The sequence below is a fragment of the Chrysemys picta genome, chromosome 1 (genome assembly GCF_011386835.1).
Source record: "Chrysemys picta bellii isolate R12L10 chromosome 1, ASM1138683v2, whole genome shotgun sequence".
Classification (NCBI taxonomy): Eukaryota; Metazoa; Chordata; order Testudines; family Emydidae; genus Chrysemys; species Chrysemys picta.
In genome coordinates this window covers 348,027,625-348,042,540 of record NC_088791.1, presented here as the reverse complement: position 1 = coordinate 348,042,540, position 14,916 = coordinate 348,027,625, and the positions used below count along the sequence as shown (strand labels likewise).

General features: G+C 44.3%; 1 protein-coding gene across 2 annotated transcripts in view; it reads left to right on the top strand.

The window, feature by feature from the left end:
* Positions 1-14,916, top strand: part of RNF121 (ring finger protein 121) — a 44,124-nt gene that overhangs the window by 17,063 nt on the left and 12,145 nt on the right. The window contains exons 6-7 of one of the 2 annotated variants that reach the window (XR_010601428.1): positions 2,369-2,489; positions 11,003-11,673. Coding sequence is in view for 1 of the 2 variants with exons in the window: in XM_005292183.4 (XP_005292240.2) it covers positions 2,369-2,489 (121 nt within the window). In the remaining variant the exon portion in view is untranslated. The remainder of the gene's footprint in view (positions 1-2,368; positions 2,490-11,002; positions 11,674-14,916) is intronic. The other variant, XM_005292183.4, reaches the window with a different exon arrangement.

Here is a 14,916-nt window from a genome sequence, read left to right as displayed (position 1 = left end):
TTGAGAACTGTTTAAAAGACCGGGAACAAAAGGTAGGAATTAATGGTAAATTCTCAGAATGGAGAGGGGTAACTAGTGGTGTTACCCAAGGGTCAGTCCTAGGACCAACCCTATTCAACTTGTTCATAAATGATCTGGAGAAAGGGGTAAAAAGTGAGGTGGCAAAGTTTGCAGATGATACTAAACTGCTCAAGATAGTTAAGACCAAAGCAGACTGTGAAGAACTTCAAAAAGATCTCACAAAACTAAGTGATTGGGCAACAAAATGGCAAATGAAATTTAATGTGGATAAATGTAAAGTAATGCACATTTGAAAAAATAACCCCAACTATACATACAATATGATGGGGGCTAATTTAGCTACAACAAATCAGGAAAAAGATCTTGGAGTCATCGTGGATAGTTCTCTGAAGATGTCCACGCAGTGTGCAGAGGCGGTCAAAAAAGCAAACAGGATGTTAGGAATCATTAAAAAGGGGATAGAGAATAAGACGGAGAATATATTATTGCCCTTATATAAATCGATGGTATGCCCCCATCTTGAATACTGCATACAGATGTGGTCTCCTCATCTCAAAAAAGATATACTGGCACTAGAAAAGGTTCAGAGAAGGGCAACTAAAATTATTAGGGGTTTGGAGAGGGTCCCATATGAGGAGAGATTAAAGAGGCTAGGACTTTTCAGCTTGGAAAAGAGGAGACTAAGGGGGGATATGATAGAGGTATATAAATTATGAGTGATGTGGAGAAAATAGATAAGGAAAAGTTATTTACTTATTCCCATAATACAAGAACTAGGGGTCACCAAATGAAATTAATAGGCAGCAGGTTTAAAACAAATAAAAGGAAGTTCTTCTTCACACAGCGCACAGTCAACTTGTGGAACTCCTTTCCTGAGGAGGTTGTGAAGGCCAGGACTATATAACAGCATTTAAAAGAGAACTGGATAAATTCATGGAGGTTAAGTCCATTAATGGCTATTAGCCAGGATGGGTAAGGAATGGTGTCCCTAGCCTCTGTTTGTCAGAGGGTGGAGATGGATGGCAGGAGAGATCACTTGATCATTACCTGTTAGGTTCACTCCCACTGGGGCACCTGGCATTGGCCACTGTCGGCAGACAGGATACTGGGCTAGATGGACCTTTGGTCTGACCCAGTACGGCCGTTCTTATGTTCTTATCTGCCCAGAACTCCGCTTTCAGCAAGAATGCTCAGGTGTCCTACACATCCATTCCTTTTCCTTAAGTGTTAACATCACCAGCTTCTGCCAGCTCCTCCTCTTGTGCATATCCGTACCAAGTACCTTTTAATGTTCATCCTCCTGGGAAACAGGAATCCTGATGTCACTTGTAAAACCAGCTCCAAGATACTGTAGCATTGTAACTGGGTCTGAGTTGTCACCCTATCTAGAGTTGCGTGGTGGGTTTTTTCTACCTGTGTTGTACTGATCTGATCTGATTTCCTCCTCTCCCGATATCTCCCCCCCCCCCCCCCCCCGGACACACAGAAGCATGGAGAAGTTAGGCTCTGTGATTTCTCTATTTTGTGCTCTAAAGTTATTTGCCACTGTGTAACATCTCCAGCCTTGATGATCAAGGAGACTCCTGGCTATCTTTTTCTCTCTTCTTGAGAGATGTTGAGAACCTGCAACAGCAACTGAAGCCCCTGTCTCTCAGAACTACCCCTTAAATCTAGCTATGAAACACTGCCTGAGAATTCACCATTAGAACAAGCGAGGCTGTGGTCCTAGTGTAGCAGTGAAGGGTATGGACTCCATGCACATTAGGCAATTTAAGGATTGTAGATTCCAAGGCTAGAAGGGACCACTGTGATCATCTAGTCTGATCTCCTTCAAAACAAAAGACAGATTCACCAGCACAAGATGCTACATTAATGCATATCCCTGCATTTAGAAGATGACAACTCTTGCCAAAAGTCCCAAAGATCTGGTATTTACAGGGATTATGACATGGCAGTCGTGCATGACACTACTATGTGTGGATACACCTCTACCTCGATATAACGCTGTCCTCGGGAGCCAAAAAATCTTACCGCGTTATAGGAGAAACCACGTTATATTGAACTTGCTATCCACCGGAGTGCACAGCCCCGCTCCCCCCTCCCCCCCTCCGAGCACTGCTTTACTGCGTTATATCCGAATTTGTGTTATATCGAGGTAGCGGTGTATTTCAAGACTGAACTCTTACGTGGTAGATGAGGTTCCTAGCACACCATTAAATATTGCTAATGAGGCCTTTGACCCTGTCATGCTATGTTTTTACAGCAGGCTAGCTTTGCACAAGTTCAGTGAAGTGACTTTGTTTGACTGAAGAACTCGTTTGACGTTTTTCTGCCTCTTCCACTGCAGAATCAAACCCGAAGATGCAATGGATTTTGGTGTTTCCCTCCTGTTCTACGGCCTTTATTACGGAGTACTTGAGAGGGACTTTGCTGAAATGTGTGCGGATTACATGGCATCAACCATAGGGGTGAGTTGGCATGGGCACACCATTTCCTAGAGCTGTGATTATTCTCTTTAGTGCAGCATTTAATCACCAGAGGACTTCTTGTGAAGTTTGCTTCTGTAACACTATCTTTTCATGGGGAAGGGGGGTCAGAAATGATGACACCAAAGAGCAGCTTCTTCAAGTTTGTCTAAATTGAGTGTCTAAGGCACCTATTGCTATTGTGTCTAAGCACGGATGTTCCATAAGTCTTCTGTGCACTTCTGAAGGCTGCTGCTTGCTTTTCTGGCATCCCACATGGGTAAAGCTGGTTTAAGACTTCATGTTACGGTGGAGCCCACCATTGATTCATACACTTTTACCATGCCTCTAAGCAGGTCCACGTGGTATTACTATTAGACCTTAAGTGAATGACTACCCTTTCCTTCAGTTTGTCACTCCAACCACCTCCCCATGTACCTGTTCCACGTTATGGCCTACAACACCTTCCTTTCTTCTTTGGTGCTCCCTGAGAAGGTGGTTAGTAGAGTTGCTGAGTCAGGGTTCTCCACCTCTTAGTCACCCCACTTCTAGTAGCCAGTCCTCCACAAAGAAGGTGCCACAGGAGCCTACACAGGGGGTTATGGGAGAGCTCTTGGCATGAGGCTGGCTCCTACTGCAAGCGATGGAGTAAATTTGCTTCAACAGACGAACTGAGATAGGAGGATGCTCATTAACCCCTTGTATTCCAATCCACAGGTTTGAGAGCTGCTGTTTATAAATGATGGGGCTGATCATTCCCTTAAGAGAACTTTACTCTTGAAGACCACAATTACAGGCAGTTTCTCTTCTACATGAACTGAACAGGCCATTGAAGAAATGGGCAGAGCCTGTGAGTTTCCCTCATGGATAGGTTCTGTCTAATATATTCATCTATACAAGGCCAAAGAATCCCAGTAGCCCAATAAACTCTTCAGCATCGCTTCCTTCTTCCACCTTGGCCATATGCTATTTAGCAACTTAACCAATGTGGGATGGAATAGACCCCACATCCATGTAGTCTAGTTCCTTCTCTTCAGTAATGTCTAATCTGTTAGTTCTTTTGGCATACAGCTCTGTACTAAAGAAGCTGTATTCTCAGCAGTTCTGTCCTCTTTTGGAAAGTGGATGGTTGTCTTTCTCCTCAGCCTCCCAGCACTAAAGCATCTATGGAGGATGCTTGGATGACTGTGGTTCCTAAGCTAGCATGAGAATCCATGGTTTTCAGGAAGTGACCTCCTACCTTCTGATCTGTTGACTCCAACTGAGGATATTCAGTTCCCACAGTTTTGCCTTTAAATGTCACTCCTTCCAACCCCTCCTCTCAATCTTTGGTATATTAACCATGTCCTTAATTTGGAAAGAAGAAGAAAAAGAGAATGTGCAGGTTCCAAAGAAAAATAGTTCCCCCTTTCCAGAGCTGATCTCACAGATCACACAGTGCACTAGAGCAATTCAAATTCTTTTTAGCTATGGCTCTGTCTTTGTACTGTGAAACCCATCGCTTCATGCAGCTGGCCCGAGGGCTTTCCTATCTTAAACAACGCTGTTACTTCCTTTGGACTGGGGAATTTAATCAGTCTTGAAAAATTCTTCATGTCCTGGGCAAGGAAACTTTTTTTTTTTTGGTGATGGGGCTAGTGGGTTCTCATTAGTTTCTTTGTGAAGGCTGGACAAGTGAACTTCTTGGGCTTGGCTTCATAAGTTTTCATGGGTAGTTTTGTGAGGCTGCCGTACATCATAGAGTCTTCCACTAGCTGGCAGTATAGCTCTTTCTTAGTCAGAAGAATGAATCAGAGCAGCAGTGAGAAAAGGTGGGTGAAAGGGAAGATTTGATTTAAATCATGATTTAAATCACTAGTTACGAAGACTCGATTTAATCATGGATTTCTACATAAAAGTGCATTCTTGTTGGTGGTTATAATCTTAATAGATATTCTTCAAAACTCAGAGATAGATGTAGGTTTCATTTTTAGACGCTACACACTATACATTTTTAAACAGTGATTTATTTTGAGAACTTTTCAGAATAGTTTTACAGATATATCAGAAAATGAATGATTGTTTGGTTATTTCATTGACCAAAGGTAATTGAAGCAGATATTTATGAAGTCATTGGGAGGTGAACTATCTCAAATTCAACAGGTTAATCATTTATATTTGGAGGATTTTTCTTGCCATGGAGAACATCCAGGACTCTGGATTTTTTTCAACAGCAAACATATATAATATTTTTACAAAACAAGCATAAGGATTTTTGAATTTGGTTAAACATTCAAGCTTTTTAAAATCAGGTTTATTTTTGTTAAAATTGTTTTTAACTAAAATAGTTAAATGCATTTAAAAAAAAAATTAGACTGTCAGACAGGTCAACATGAGAAACTTAAAATATTGGCTTCTGCAGCTAACTCGGTCATCTTCACCTTCATTTTCCTGTTTGTTCATAATCTGGAAAAGAAAAACTAGCTTTCCTGCTTTTTTTTTCAGGTTCCAAACAATTTCTCAGTTTGGAATGAATTAGTCCAAAGGCAGAAAATATTCTTTCTACACCAGCAGAAGAAGTTACTGCTGTTAAAAGTGAGATGATCACTTCAACAGTCTCTGAATCCAAGTGCTTAAGTGACTTCCACCAGTTCACTGGTGTGACTTTCTTTAAAACATCCTCAGCAAACATATATTTCTTGAATGGTTCTTATGCCCAAACTGGGTCTCTTTTATGGCCTGCTGCCATTATACGATTTCCCTTGTAGTGAGGGAATGGTATGGTAGATCTCAAATCAATGAAGGCTACACTCAGACCTTAAGACTTCTGGAATATGCTGCCCAAACAGTTTCACTTTTTTTTTCTACTCCCTGTCCCTCCCTTCTCACATTTATCTCCAGACTTCTTCTCCTTGTCCAGATCTATTCTGCCCCCAACAATCTTCTACTCATTGAACTTTTTGAAACTTTGCACTTTTTAGAGAGAGGTAAGGGATTGACTCTGTGTACACAAATTTGCAGAGACACAACAGGGTTGAGGTCTATTATTTCTCACCTCTATATAGTCATTTATTTGTTTGTTTATTTAAAAACATTTTTGCTGTTATCTCTGGAGACACAAATCCACAATTTGAGAACTGCAAAACTAAGCATCTCTGATGGTATCTTCTAGACTAAGCACTGAGTCCTATTGGGTAGATAGAAAGATTAACATAAATAATCTCTACAGAAGCCCCCGGAGCCCCATAAGATTGGGTCCCTAATCCATGAACTATTGGAACTCATTTACAAAACTTTTCTTAAACATTACATGAATATATTGTCTCAAATTCTAATTTTATAGTATATGATCCCTATTCCATCTTTGAACTATAATGTATCTTTAGATGGATTTTTCCTCAAAAAACATTTTATCAAAAAAATCTGACTTAAATAAAAATCTGATTTTGTTTTTGTTTTGTTTTTTTAAATAATTGATTTTTATCCACCCTGGTGGATGAGGTAATATCTGTTATTGGACCCATTTCTCTTGCTGAAAGAGAGAGGCTTTTGAGCTAGTCAGAGCTCTTCTTCAGACCTGAAGAATCATAGCAACAGTGACAGGCCTGGAATTGAAACTGATTTTTTAATGTGGTTGGAGATGGTTAAAGAACTAATGGGTCTAGTCTGTCCTCCCTGGTTACTTGTATAGGTTTTATCCACTAGTGGTTTGTCCAGCCTCATTCTGAGTGACACAGCAGTGACCCTGCCATTGTCAACTTTGGGAGACCGTTCCACAATCTTTGTGGATTTCAACTTTAGCAAGTCTGGTTTGAAACTCAGAATTTATCTTTAATTTCATATTACTTAGGTACCAACCTAAATGATCTCTCCCTTTTTGGTATTTCCACCCTACCAAAGATTTGTGGAGTTAACCATGGTTTTACGTTTGTCATCATAAATCAGTCTGTCTAGCTCCTTAATCATGTGTTGCTCTTCTTTCAAAGGTGTAGGTAAACCGGAAGGAATTTAAATACTGAAGTGTCCAGAATTAAGCCCCTTTGTTGCCATAACAGTTATATTATGATCCAGTCAGATCTCAAAAGCTGAACAGAACTGAGCTTGGTCAGTATTTGGATTGGAACATAGGAACTGTAGTAATGGATCAAACCAGTGTTCTTCTAGTCCAGTATCCTGTCTCTGCCAGTGGCCAGTACCACCTGTCTAGTGGACAAATATAGAAGAACTTAACCATAGTAGGAAGCTACCTTCTGGCCCCCATCAGTTAGCGCAGGGATAGACAACCTATGGCACGTGTGCCGATTTTCATTGGCACTCACATTGCCTGGGTCCTGGCCACTGGTCCTGGGGGCTTTGCATTTTAATTTAATTTTAAATGTAGCTTCTTAAACATTTTAAAAACCTTATTTACTTTACATACAACAATAGTTTAGTTATATATTATAGACTTGTAGAAAGAGACCTTCTAAAAACATTAAAATGTGTTACTGACATGCGAAACCTTAAATTAGAGTGAATAAATGAAGACTCGGCACGCCACTTCTGAAAGGTTGCCAACCCCTGAGTTAGCGGTTGATGTATGCCCTGAAGTCTGAGGGTTTATATCTCTTCTGGAGTCTTTTTATGCTGTCTAATCACCCATTTACATCTCCAGTCTCTTTGAGTTCTGAGTTCTGTCTCAATGATATCTTGTGGCAGGGATTATTAAAGCCCTTTTATTAGTTTTACACTTGTTGCCTTTCACTGTAATAGCATGTCCTTTGTTCTTGGATTATGAGTAAAGACCACCCCGTGTACCTTCTCTATATAAGTCCCTATTATGTGTTGTAGCATATTGCCCCTTCATATGTAGTATTTCCATGTTTCTAATCGCTCTTCGTGTTTTCCTCTGAGCCCTGCTGGCTCTGTGATACAGGGAAGTGCTTATTTCTCTTTTTGATAAACCACAACTGGACACAGTATTCCAGAGCAAGGCATGCCGCTGATCTGTACAATGGCCTCACAATCCGTGTTTTCTGTTCTATTCCACACACATTCCAACATCGGGTTGGGTTTTTTTTTTTTCATTGAGCAGAAGCTTTCCATTGAGCTGTCCACAATGACACCTGTCTTTCCCTGAGTTAATTGGGAACCCAGAAACTTGTGAGTCGCTCCGCTTCTGAGACCTCCCTAAAGAACATCCGGGTTCTGCAGGGAATAGTGCTGTGAACCTTAGGTAGCATTCTGCCCTCTGAGTTGGTACCAAACCAATGTTCAGCATGGTGTTAATCTGTGCTGTGCTGCTGGAGGTGCTACTCCTGAGGGCATTCTGCCCCAAAAAATTAAAACTTCTGCAAGTTTTATTTGTCAATAAAAAAATGCAGAGGCTCTAGCATGGCAGTGGGAAGCACAGGCCTAATTATGTTGTGGTTTCATTTGCCTACAGTGTTGAGTTCCATCTCCAATCCTAAACCTGTGTTTCTTCTCAAAGTTGCTCCTCTTCAGTGTTGGATGAAAACCCCCTCTTGTGCTGGTGTGACGTTTGCATTTATATCTGACGTGCTTTGAGGTCATGTTATGAAAGATGCTGTGGAAGAACGAGCAGGGTCCTAAAACCTCAGCTTCTCCAATGGATGATCTAATAACATGAAAACTGGCTGCTGGGATTGTGGTCATAAGGGTCCCTTGTCATAAGAACATAAGAATGGCCATAGTGGGTCAGACCAATGGTCCATCTAGCCCAGTGTCCTGTCTCCTGACAATGACCTGTGCCAGATGCTTCAGAGGAATTGAACAGAACCAGGGCAATTATCCACTGATCCATCCCCTGTCATCCAGTCCTAGCTTCTGGCAATCAGAAGCTTAGGGACACCCAGAACATGGGGTTATGTCCCAGACCATCTTGGCTCTCAAAATTAAGTCACCTTTTTGAGGTGGCTTCTAACTTTATCTGGATTAGGATCCTTGGGCTGCTCTGATAGGCCACAGCCAGCTTCCAAAGAATCTAAGGGTGGTTCTAGTCAGTATGTTGTGCCTTTCCACTTTCCCAGATGTATGTGCACAGACTCCATCCTCCGGGGAGACAGACCATTCCTCCTATCACTGCATTAGACCTTCACATCGTGAGCCCACAGAGCTAGGGAACGAAGGCTCCTCCCTTCCTTTCCAAGAAGGCCTTTCCAGCCCAAGCCTGTCGTCAGGTAGTAGTCTGTCTGTGAAGGGACAGAAAAAGGCCTGGGAGGAGATGCGGGTTGTTCAGTGAAAAAGTCTAGCTCAGTGTGCAGCCACTGAGGTTAGGATGCCTGTGGAGTGGAATAAATAGTAAAGCGAGTGTGCGGTTGTATGAATCCGTTTTTTTGCCCCCGTGGAATAGCATGTTCAGTGGTGGGCGCCTTCCTCAGAGAAAAGGGTTCAGAGACAGATAACAAAAGTAGCTAGAGGCACAGACAGACTTCACATAGGAGACTGAAAAGATCAGAACTGTCTGGTGTGGAGAGGAGATAAATAAGAGGGAACAGGGTAGAGAGAAGACAAATTGGGCATTTCTCATAATACAAGAATATGGGCACATCAATCAAACTGAAAAGCAGAACACTAAAACTGAGAGCAGGGAACATATTGTACACAGAATAATTAACCTTTGGAACTCCCTACCACTAAGACCAAGAGCTTTCGATATGATTAATCCTTTCTTGCATTCTGCTGATCTGCATTTTGACTAAAGGTTAACTTTAGGAAATGGTTAGAAGGTTTACAAACCTCTCTCTCAAGATATAAGCCAGCTGCTCTCTGATGAGGTAAAGAAGAAACTTCCTCAAGGGAAGACCATTGCATAATTGCTGCAGGGTTTCCACTTTCCTTGAAACAACTTGTACTGGCTGTGTTGTCAAGCACGTTTCTGTTGCTTCAAGAACTATTCTGTGACTTGGGTTTGGATCCTTTCTCTGGAGAAAGCAAAGGCCCTAAAAATAGTATTCTGGTTCAAGTCTCCCACTTCTTTAGGGGTTAGAGACGCTGTCCGATCAGACGCAGCTAAAGTGATGAACGAAGTGTGGCCTTGGTTAAAAGGCAGCGTGCTGGTTCAGGGTGGTGGTGGTGGTGGTTTTTTTCCCTGCCAACATACAGCTCAAGCTGTTGTTTGATCAGCTAAAGAGTTGCAGGCCTGATTAGTATTGGGAAGGGAGATTCCCAAGGCAGTCGGCCATTCAAATGCTACAGTGATTGATCTCATATCCACGCCTAGCTATAGCTAAAAGGGACGTCCTGTGTTGGTGACTTAGTAGGCTGCCTTTTCCCTGACTGATGCCCCAGCATAGTGCTAGGGGGGAGCTGTGCTGATGACGAGGGGTCTGAGGTCTTGCTCAGACAGTGGTCCTGCCCACTTGTGGCCAGTAAAGCTCCCATGGCCCTCTCCACAGAACTAGGGGTGTCTTGCCTTATTTCCTATGTGGGTGGTCACAGCTGCTCACAAACCCCACCTGCAGTTTCAGTTGGATTTGGTAACTTGGCTCACCTCTTTCCCTAAATTAAATGGCTGCCTTATGCCAGCCTAGAGATGGCTGCCAGCCTAGAGATGGCTGTCTCCAGTGGTTGCTGTGTATGGCATTTATAAAGATCATTGGCCTTCATGTTAAACCTTACCTGCAAATAGCACCTTTTATTTTATTTTTTTAACTCAAGCACTTTATATCAAATTCTAGGTCTGACCATCGCTCTGCGTAAGTGCCCAATTTATATTTAACCAGCCAAGATTTTTTCAAAAGGGACACACTAGTGACTATGGGCAGCGTGGTCTTTGGGTATCTAGCATGACTCCTGATTTTTCAAGAGCTGATGCTTGGCATTTTCTAATAATCATTCCCCTCTAAGCTGTCTGGAGTTGGGCTCCCAAAATCACTAGTCATTTAAGATCTCGGTGCCTGCACTCTGTATGGAGTCCACAGTAGTGATAATTGGTTACTGCCCATGCTTTAGGATAGGCCTGGTCAAAAACTTTCTGTCAGAAGTGTTTGATGGAAATTGCTTCTTTTTTGACTAGATGAAACCTTTTCTGAAATGTGATTGGCTTCCATGGAAAACTGACCAAAATACCAAACAACCACAATATTTTGATTCCGAAATGCCACTGTGGTGCCTCATGCTCCCGTTCGCCTCAAAATTCAGCTGGGGAGCCCAGCCCGTAATCTCCCCGATACACTGCAGACATGTTGCACTACCTCCCTTCACCAACAGGAGAGAACCGTGGTGCTTCATGGGAGATGTAATCTGACCAGTGAGTGTGAGCTATACAGGAGAATCCCAACTAGCCCATGGGGCACTGCAGTGGCATTCCAGAATCAAAATATTTGGGGGGGGGGGTTGGTTTTCTTTTACCTTTTTCCCCAAATTCTACCTGCTGCTGCTAGAAGAGAGCAGCCATGTTCTGACCAGCTCTAATGGCAATAGTGCATTGCCTGAGGGGACCCCAGTGTGGTGTTTCTGGCAGGGAGGGCTGTAACTGAGGTGGGTGTCTAAGCATGTGCTTGCAGCCTCCCCATTTCCTTCTGTAACGTCTGTAGGAGAGTGGACTAGATGACTCATCTGAGGGAAGGGAGCAGAAGGAGACTCCACCGATTGGAAGGCAAAAGATGCACTGTCCTAGGGATGAGGGTTCCACAACCACCACTCCCAAGAGGAGGAGGAGGAGGGTGGTGGTGGTGGTGGTCAGGGACTCCCTCCTCAGGGGGACTGAGTCATCTATCTGCCGCCCCGACCGGGAAAACCAAGAGGTCTGCTGCTTGCCAGGAGCTAGGATACACAATGTGACGGAGAGACTGCCAAGACTCATCAAGCCCTCAGATCGCTACTCCTTCCTGCTTCTCCACTTGGGCACCAATGATACTGCCAAGAATGACCTTGAGCGGATCACTGCAGACTACGTGGCTCTGGGAAGAAGAATAAAGGAGTTTGAGGCGCAAGTGGTGTTCTCGTCCATCCTCCCTGTGCAAGGAAAAGGCCTGGGTAGAAACCGTCGAATCGTGGAAGTCAACGAATGGCTACGCAGGTGGTGTCGGAGAGAAGGCTTTGGATTCTTCGACCATGGGATGGTGTTCCAAGAAGGAGGAGTGCTAGGCAGAGACGGGCTCCACCTAACGAAGAGAGGGAAGAGCATCTTCGCAAGCAGGCTGGCTAACCTAGTGCGGAGGGCTTTAAACTAGGTTCACTGGGGGAAGGAGACCAAAGCCCTGAGGTAAGTGGGGAAATGGGATCCTGGGAGGAAGCACAAGCAGGAGAGCGCAAGAGGGGAGGACTCCTGTCTCATACTGAGAAAGAGGGACGATCGATGAGTTATCTTAAGTGCCTATACACAAATGCAAGAAGCCTGGGAAACAAACAGGGAGAACTGGAAGTCCTGGCACAGTCAGGGAACTATGATGCAATTGGAATAACAGAGACTTGGTGGGATAACTCACATGACTGGTGTACTGTCATGGATGGATATAAACTGTTCAGGAAGGACAGGCAGGGCAGAAAAGGTGGGGGAGTTGCATTGTATGTAAGAGAGGAGTATGACTGCTCAGAGCTCCGGTATGAAACTGCAGAAAAACCTGTGTCTCTGGATAAAGTTTAGAAGTGTGAGCAACAAGGGTGATGTCGTGGTCGGAATCTGCTATAGACCACCAGACCAGGTGGATGAGGCTTTCTTCCGGCAACTAACAGAAGTTTCTAGATCGCAGGCCCTGGTTCTCATGGGAGACTTTAATCACCCTGATATCTGCTGGGAGAGCAGTACAGCGGTGCACAGACAATCCAGGAAGTTTTTGGAAAGTGTAGGGGACAATTTCCTGGTGCAAGTGCTGGAGGAACCAACTAGGGGCAGAGCTTTTCTTGACCTGCTGCTCACAAACAGGGAAGAATTAGTAGGGGAAGCAAAAGTGGATGGGAACCTGGGAGGCAGTGACCATGAGATGGTCGAGTTCAGGATCCTGACACAAGGAAGAAAGGAGAGCAGCAGAATACGGACCCTGGACTTCAGAAAAGCAGACTTTGACTCCCTCAGGGAACAGATGGGCAGGATCCCCTGGGAGAATAACATGAAGGGCAAAGGGGTCCAGGAGAGCTGGCTGTATTTTAAAGAATCGTTATTGCGGTTGCAGGAACAAACCATCCCGATGTGTAGAAAGAATAGTAAATATGGCAGGCGACCAGCCTGGCTTAACAGTTAAATCCTTGCGGACCTTAAACGCAAAAAAGCTTACAAGAAGTGGAAGATTGGACAAATGACCAGGGAGGAGTATAAAAATATTGCTCACGCATGCAGGAGTGAAATCAGGATGGCCAAATCACACTTGGAGTTGCAGCTAGCAAGAGATGTTAAGAGTAACAAGAAGGATTTCTTCAGGTATGTTAGCAATAAGAAGAAAGTCAAGGAAAGTGTGGGCCTTTTACTGAATGAGGGAGGCAACCTAGTGACAGAGGATGTGGAAAAAGCTAATGTACTCAATGCTTTTTTTTGCCTCTGTCTTCACGAACAAGGTCAGCTCCCAGACTGCTGCACTGGGCAGCACAGTATGGGGAGAAAGTGACCAGCCCTCTGTGGAGAAAGAAGTGGTTCGGGACTATTTAGAAAAACTGGACGAGCACAAGTCCATGGGGCTGGATGCGCTGCATCCGAGGGTGCTAAAGGAGTTGGCGGATGTGATTGCAGAGCCATTGGCCATTATCTTTGAAAACTCATGGCGATCGGGGGAGGTCCCGGATGACTGGAAAAAGGCTAATGTAGTGCCCATCTTTAAAAAAGGGAAGAAGGAGGATCCGGGGAACTACAGGCCAGTCAGCCTCACCTCAGTCCCTGGAAAAATCATGGAGTAGGTCCTCAAAGAATCAATTATGAAACACTTAGAGAGGAAAGTGATCAGGAACAGTCAGCATGGATTCACCAAGGGGAAGTCATTCCTGACTAACCTAATTGCCTTCTATGATGAGAACTGGCTCTGTGGATGAGGGGAAAGCAGTGGATGTGTTATTCCTTGACTTTAGCAAAGCTTTTGATACGGTCTCCCACGGTATTCTTGCCGCCAAGTTAAAGTATGGGCTGGATGAATGGACTGTAAGGTGGATAGAAAGCTGGCTAGATCGTCAGGCTCAACGGGTAGTGATCAATGGCTCCATGTCTAGTTGGCAGCCGGTTTCAAGCGGAGTGCCCCAAGGGTCAGTCCTGGGGCTGGTTTTGTTTAATATCTTTATTAATGATCTTGAGGATGGTGTGGACTGCATTCTCAGCAAGTTTGCAGATGACACTAAACTGGGAGGCGTGGTAGATACACTAGAGGGTAGAGATCGGATACAGAGAGACCTAGACAAATTAGAGGATTGGGCCAAAAAAAACCTGATGAGGTTCAACAAGGACAAGTGCAGAGTCTTGCACTTAGGATGGAAGAATCCTATGCACTGCTACAGACTAGGGACCAAATGGCTAGGTAGCAGTTCTGCAGAAAAGGACCTTGGGGTCACAGTGGACGAGAAGCTGGATATGAGTCAACAGTGTGCTCTTGTTGCCAAGAAGGCTAATGGCATTTTGGGCTGTATAAGTAGGGGCATTGCCAGCAGATCGAGGAACGTTATCGTTCCCCTTTATTCAACATTGGTGAGGCCTCATCTGGATTACTGTGTCCAGTTTTGGGCCCCACACTACAAGAAGGATGTGGAAAAATTGGAAAGAGTCCAGCGGAGGGCAACAAAAATGCTTAGGGTTCTGGAGCACGTGACTTATGAGGAGAGGCTGAGGGAACAGGGATTGTTTAGTCTCCAGAAGAGAAGAATGAGGGGGGATTTGATAGCTGCTTTCAACTACCTGAAGGGGGGTTCCAAAGAGGATGGAGCTCGGCTGTTCTCAGTGGTGGCAGATGGCAGAACAAGGAGCAATGGTCTCAAGTTGCAGTGGGGGAGGTCTAGGTTGGATATTAGGAAACACTATTTCACTAGGAGGGTGGTGAAGCACTGGAATGGGTTACCTAGGGAGGTGGTGGAATCTCCTTCCTTGGAGGTTTTTAAGGCCCGGCTTGACAAAGCCCTGGCTGGGATGATTTAGTTGGGAATTGGTCCTGCTTTGAGCAGGGGGTTGGACTAGATGACCTCCTGAGGTCCCTTCCAACCCTGATATTCTATGGTTCTCTCAACACATTTTTTGATGGAGGCGGCTCTCACAGATTTTCCTAAAATACTTAATTAACTTAGGAAAAAAATAAATATGCACATATACGTGTCCAAATAAATCATTGTAATTTTATGTAGGAATTTTTTTTTGCAGACTCAGTAATAATGTCCAGTTGTATTTTTGTGTCCCTGGCCCCCGCTGTGTCCCCATGCCCTCCCAATACTCGCCCAGGCTCCCCATCGTGCCCCTGATCCCCACTGCTTCCCCCCTCAATTGCCCCCCAGCTCCCTTCTGCCGCCTCGCACCCCAGGCTCACCCTGTTCCTTGCCTCTTGAC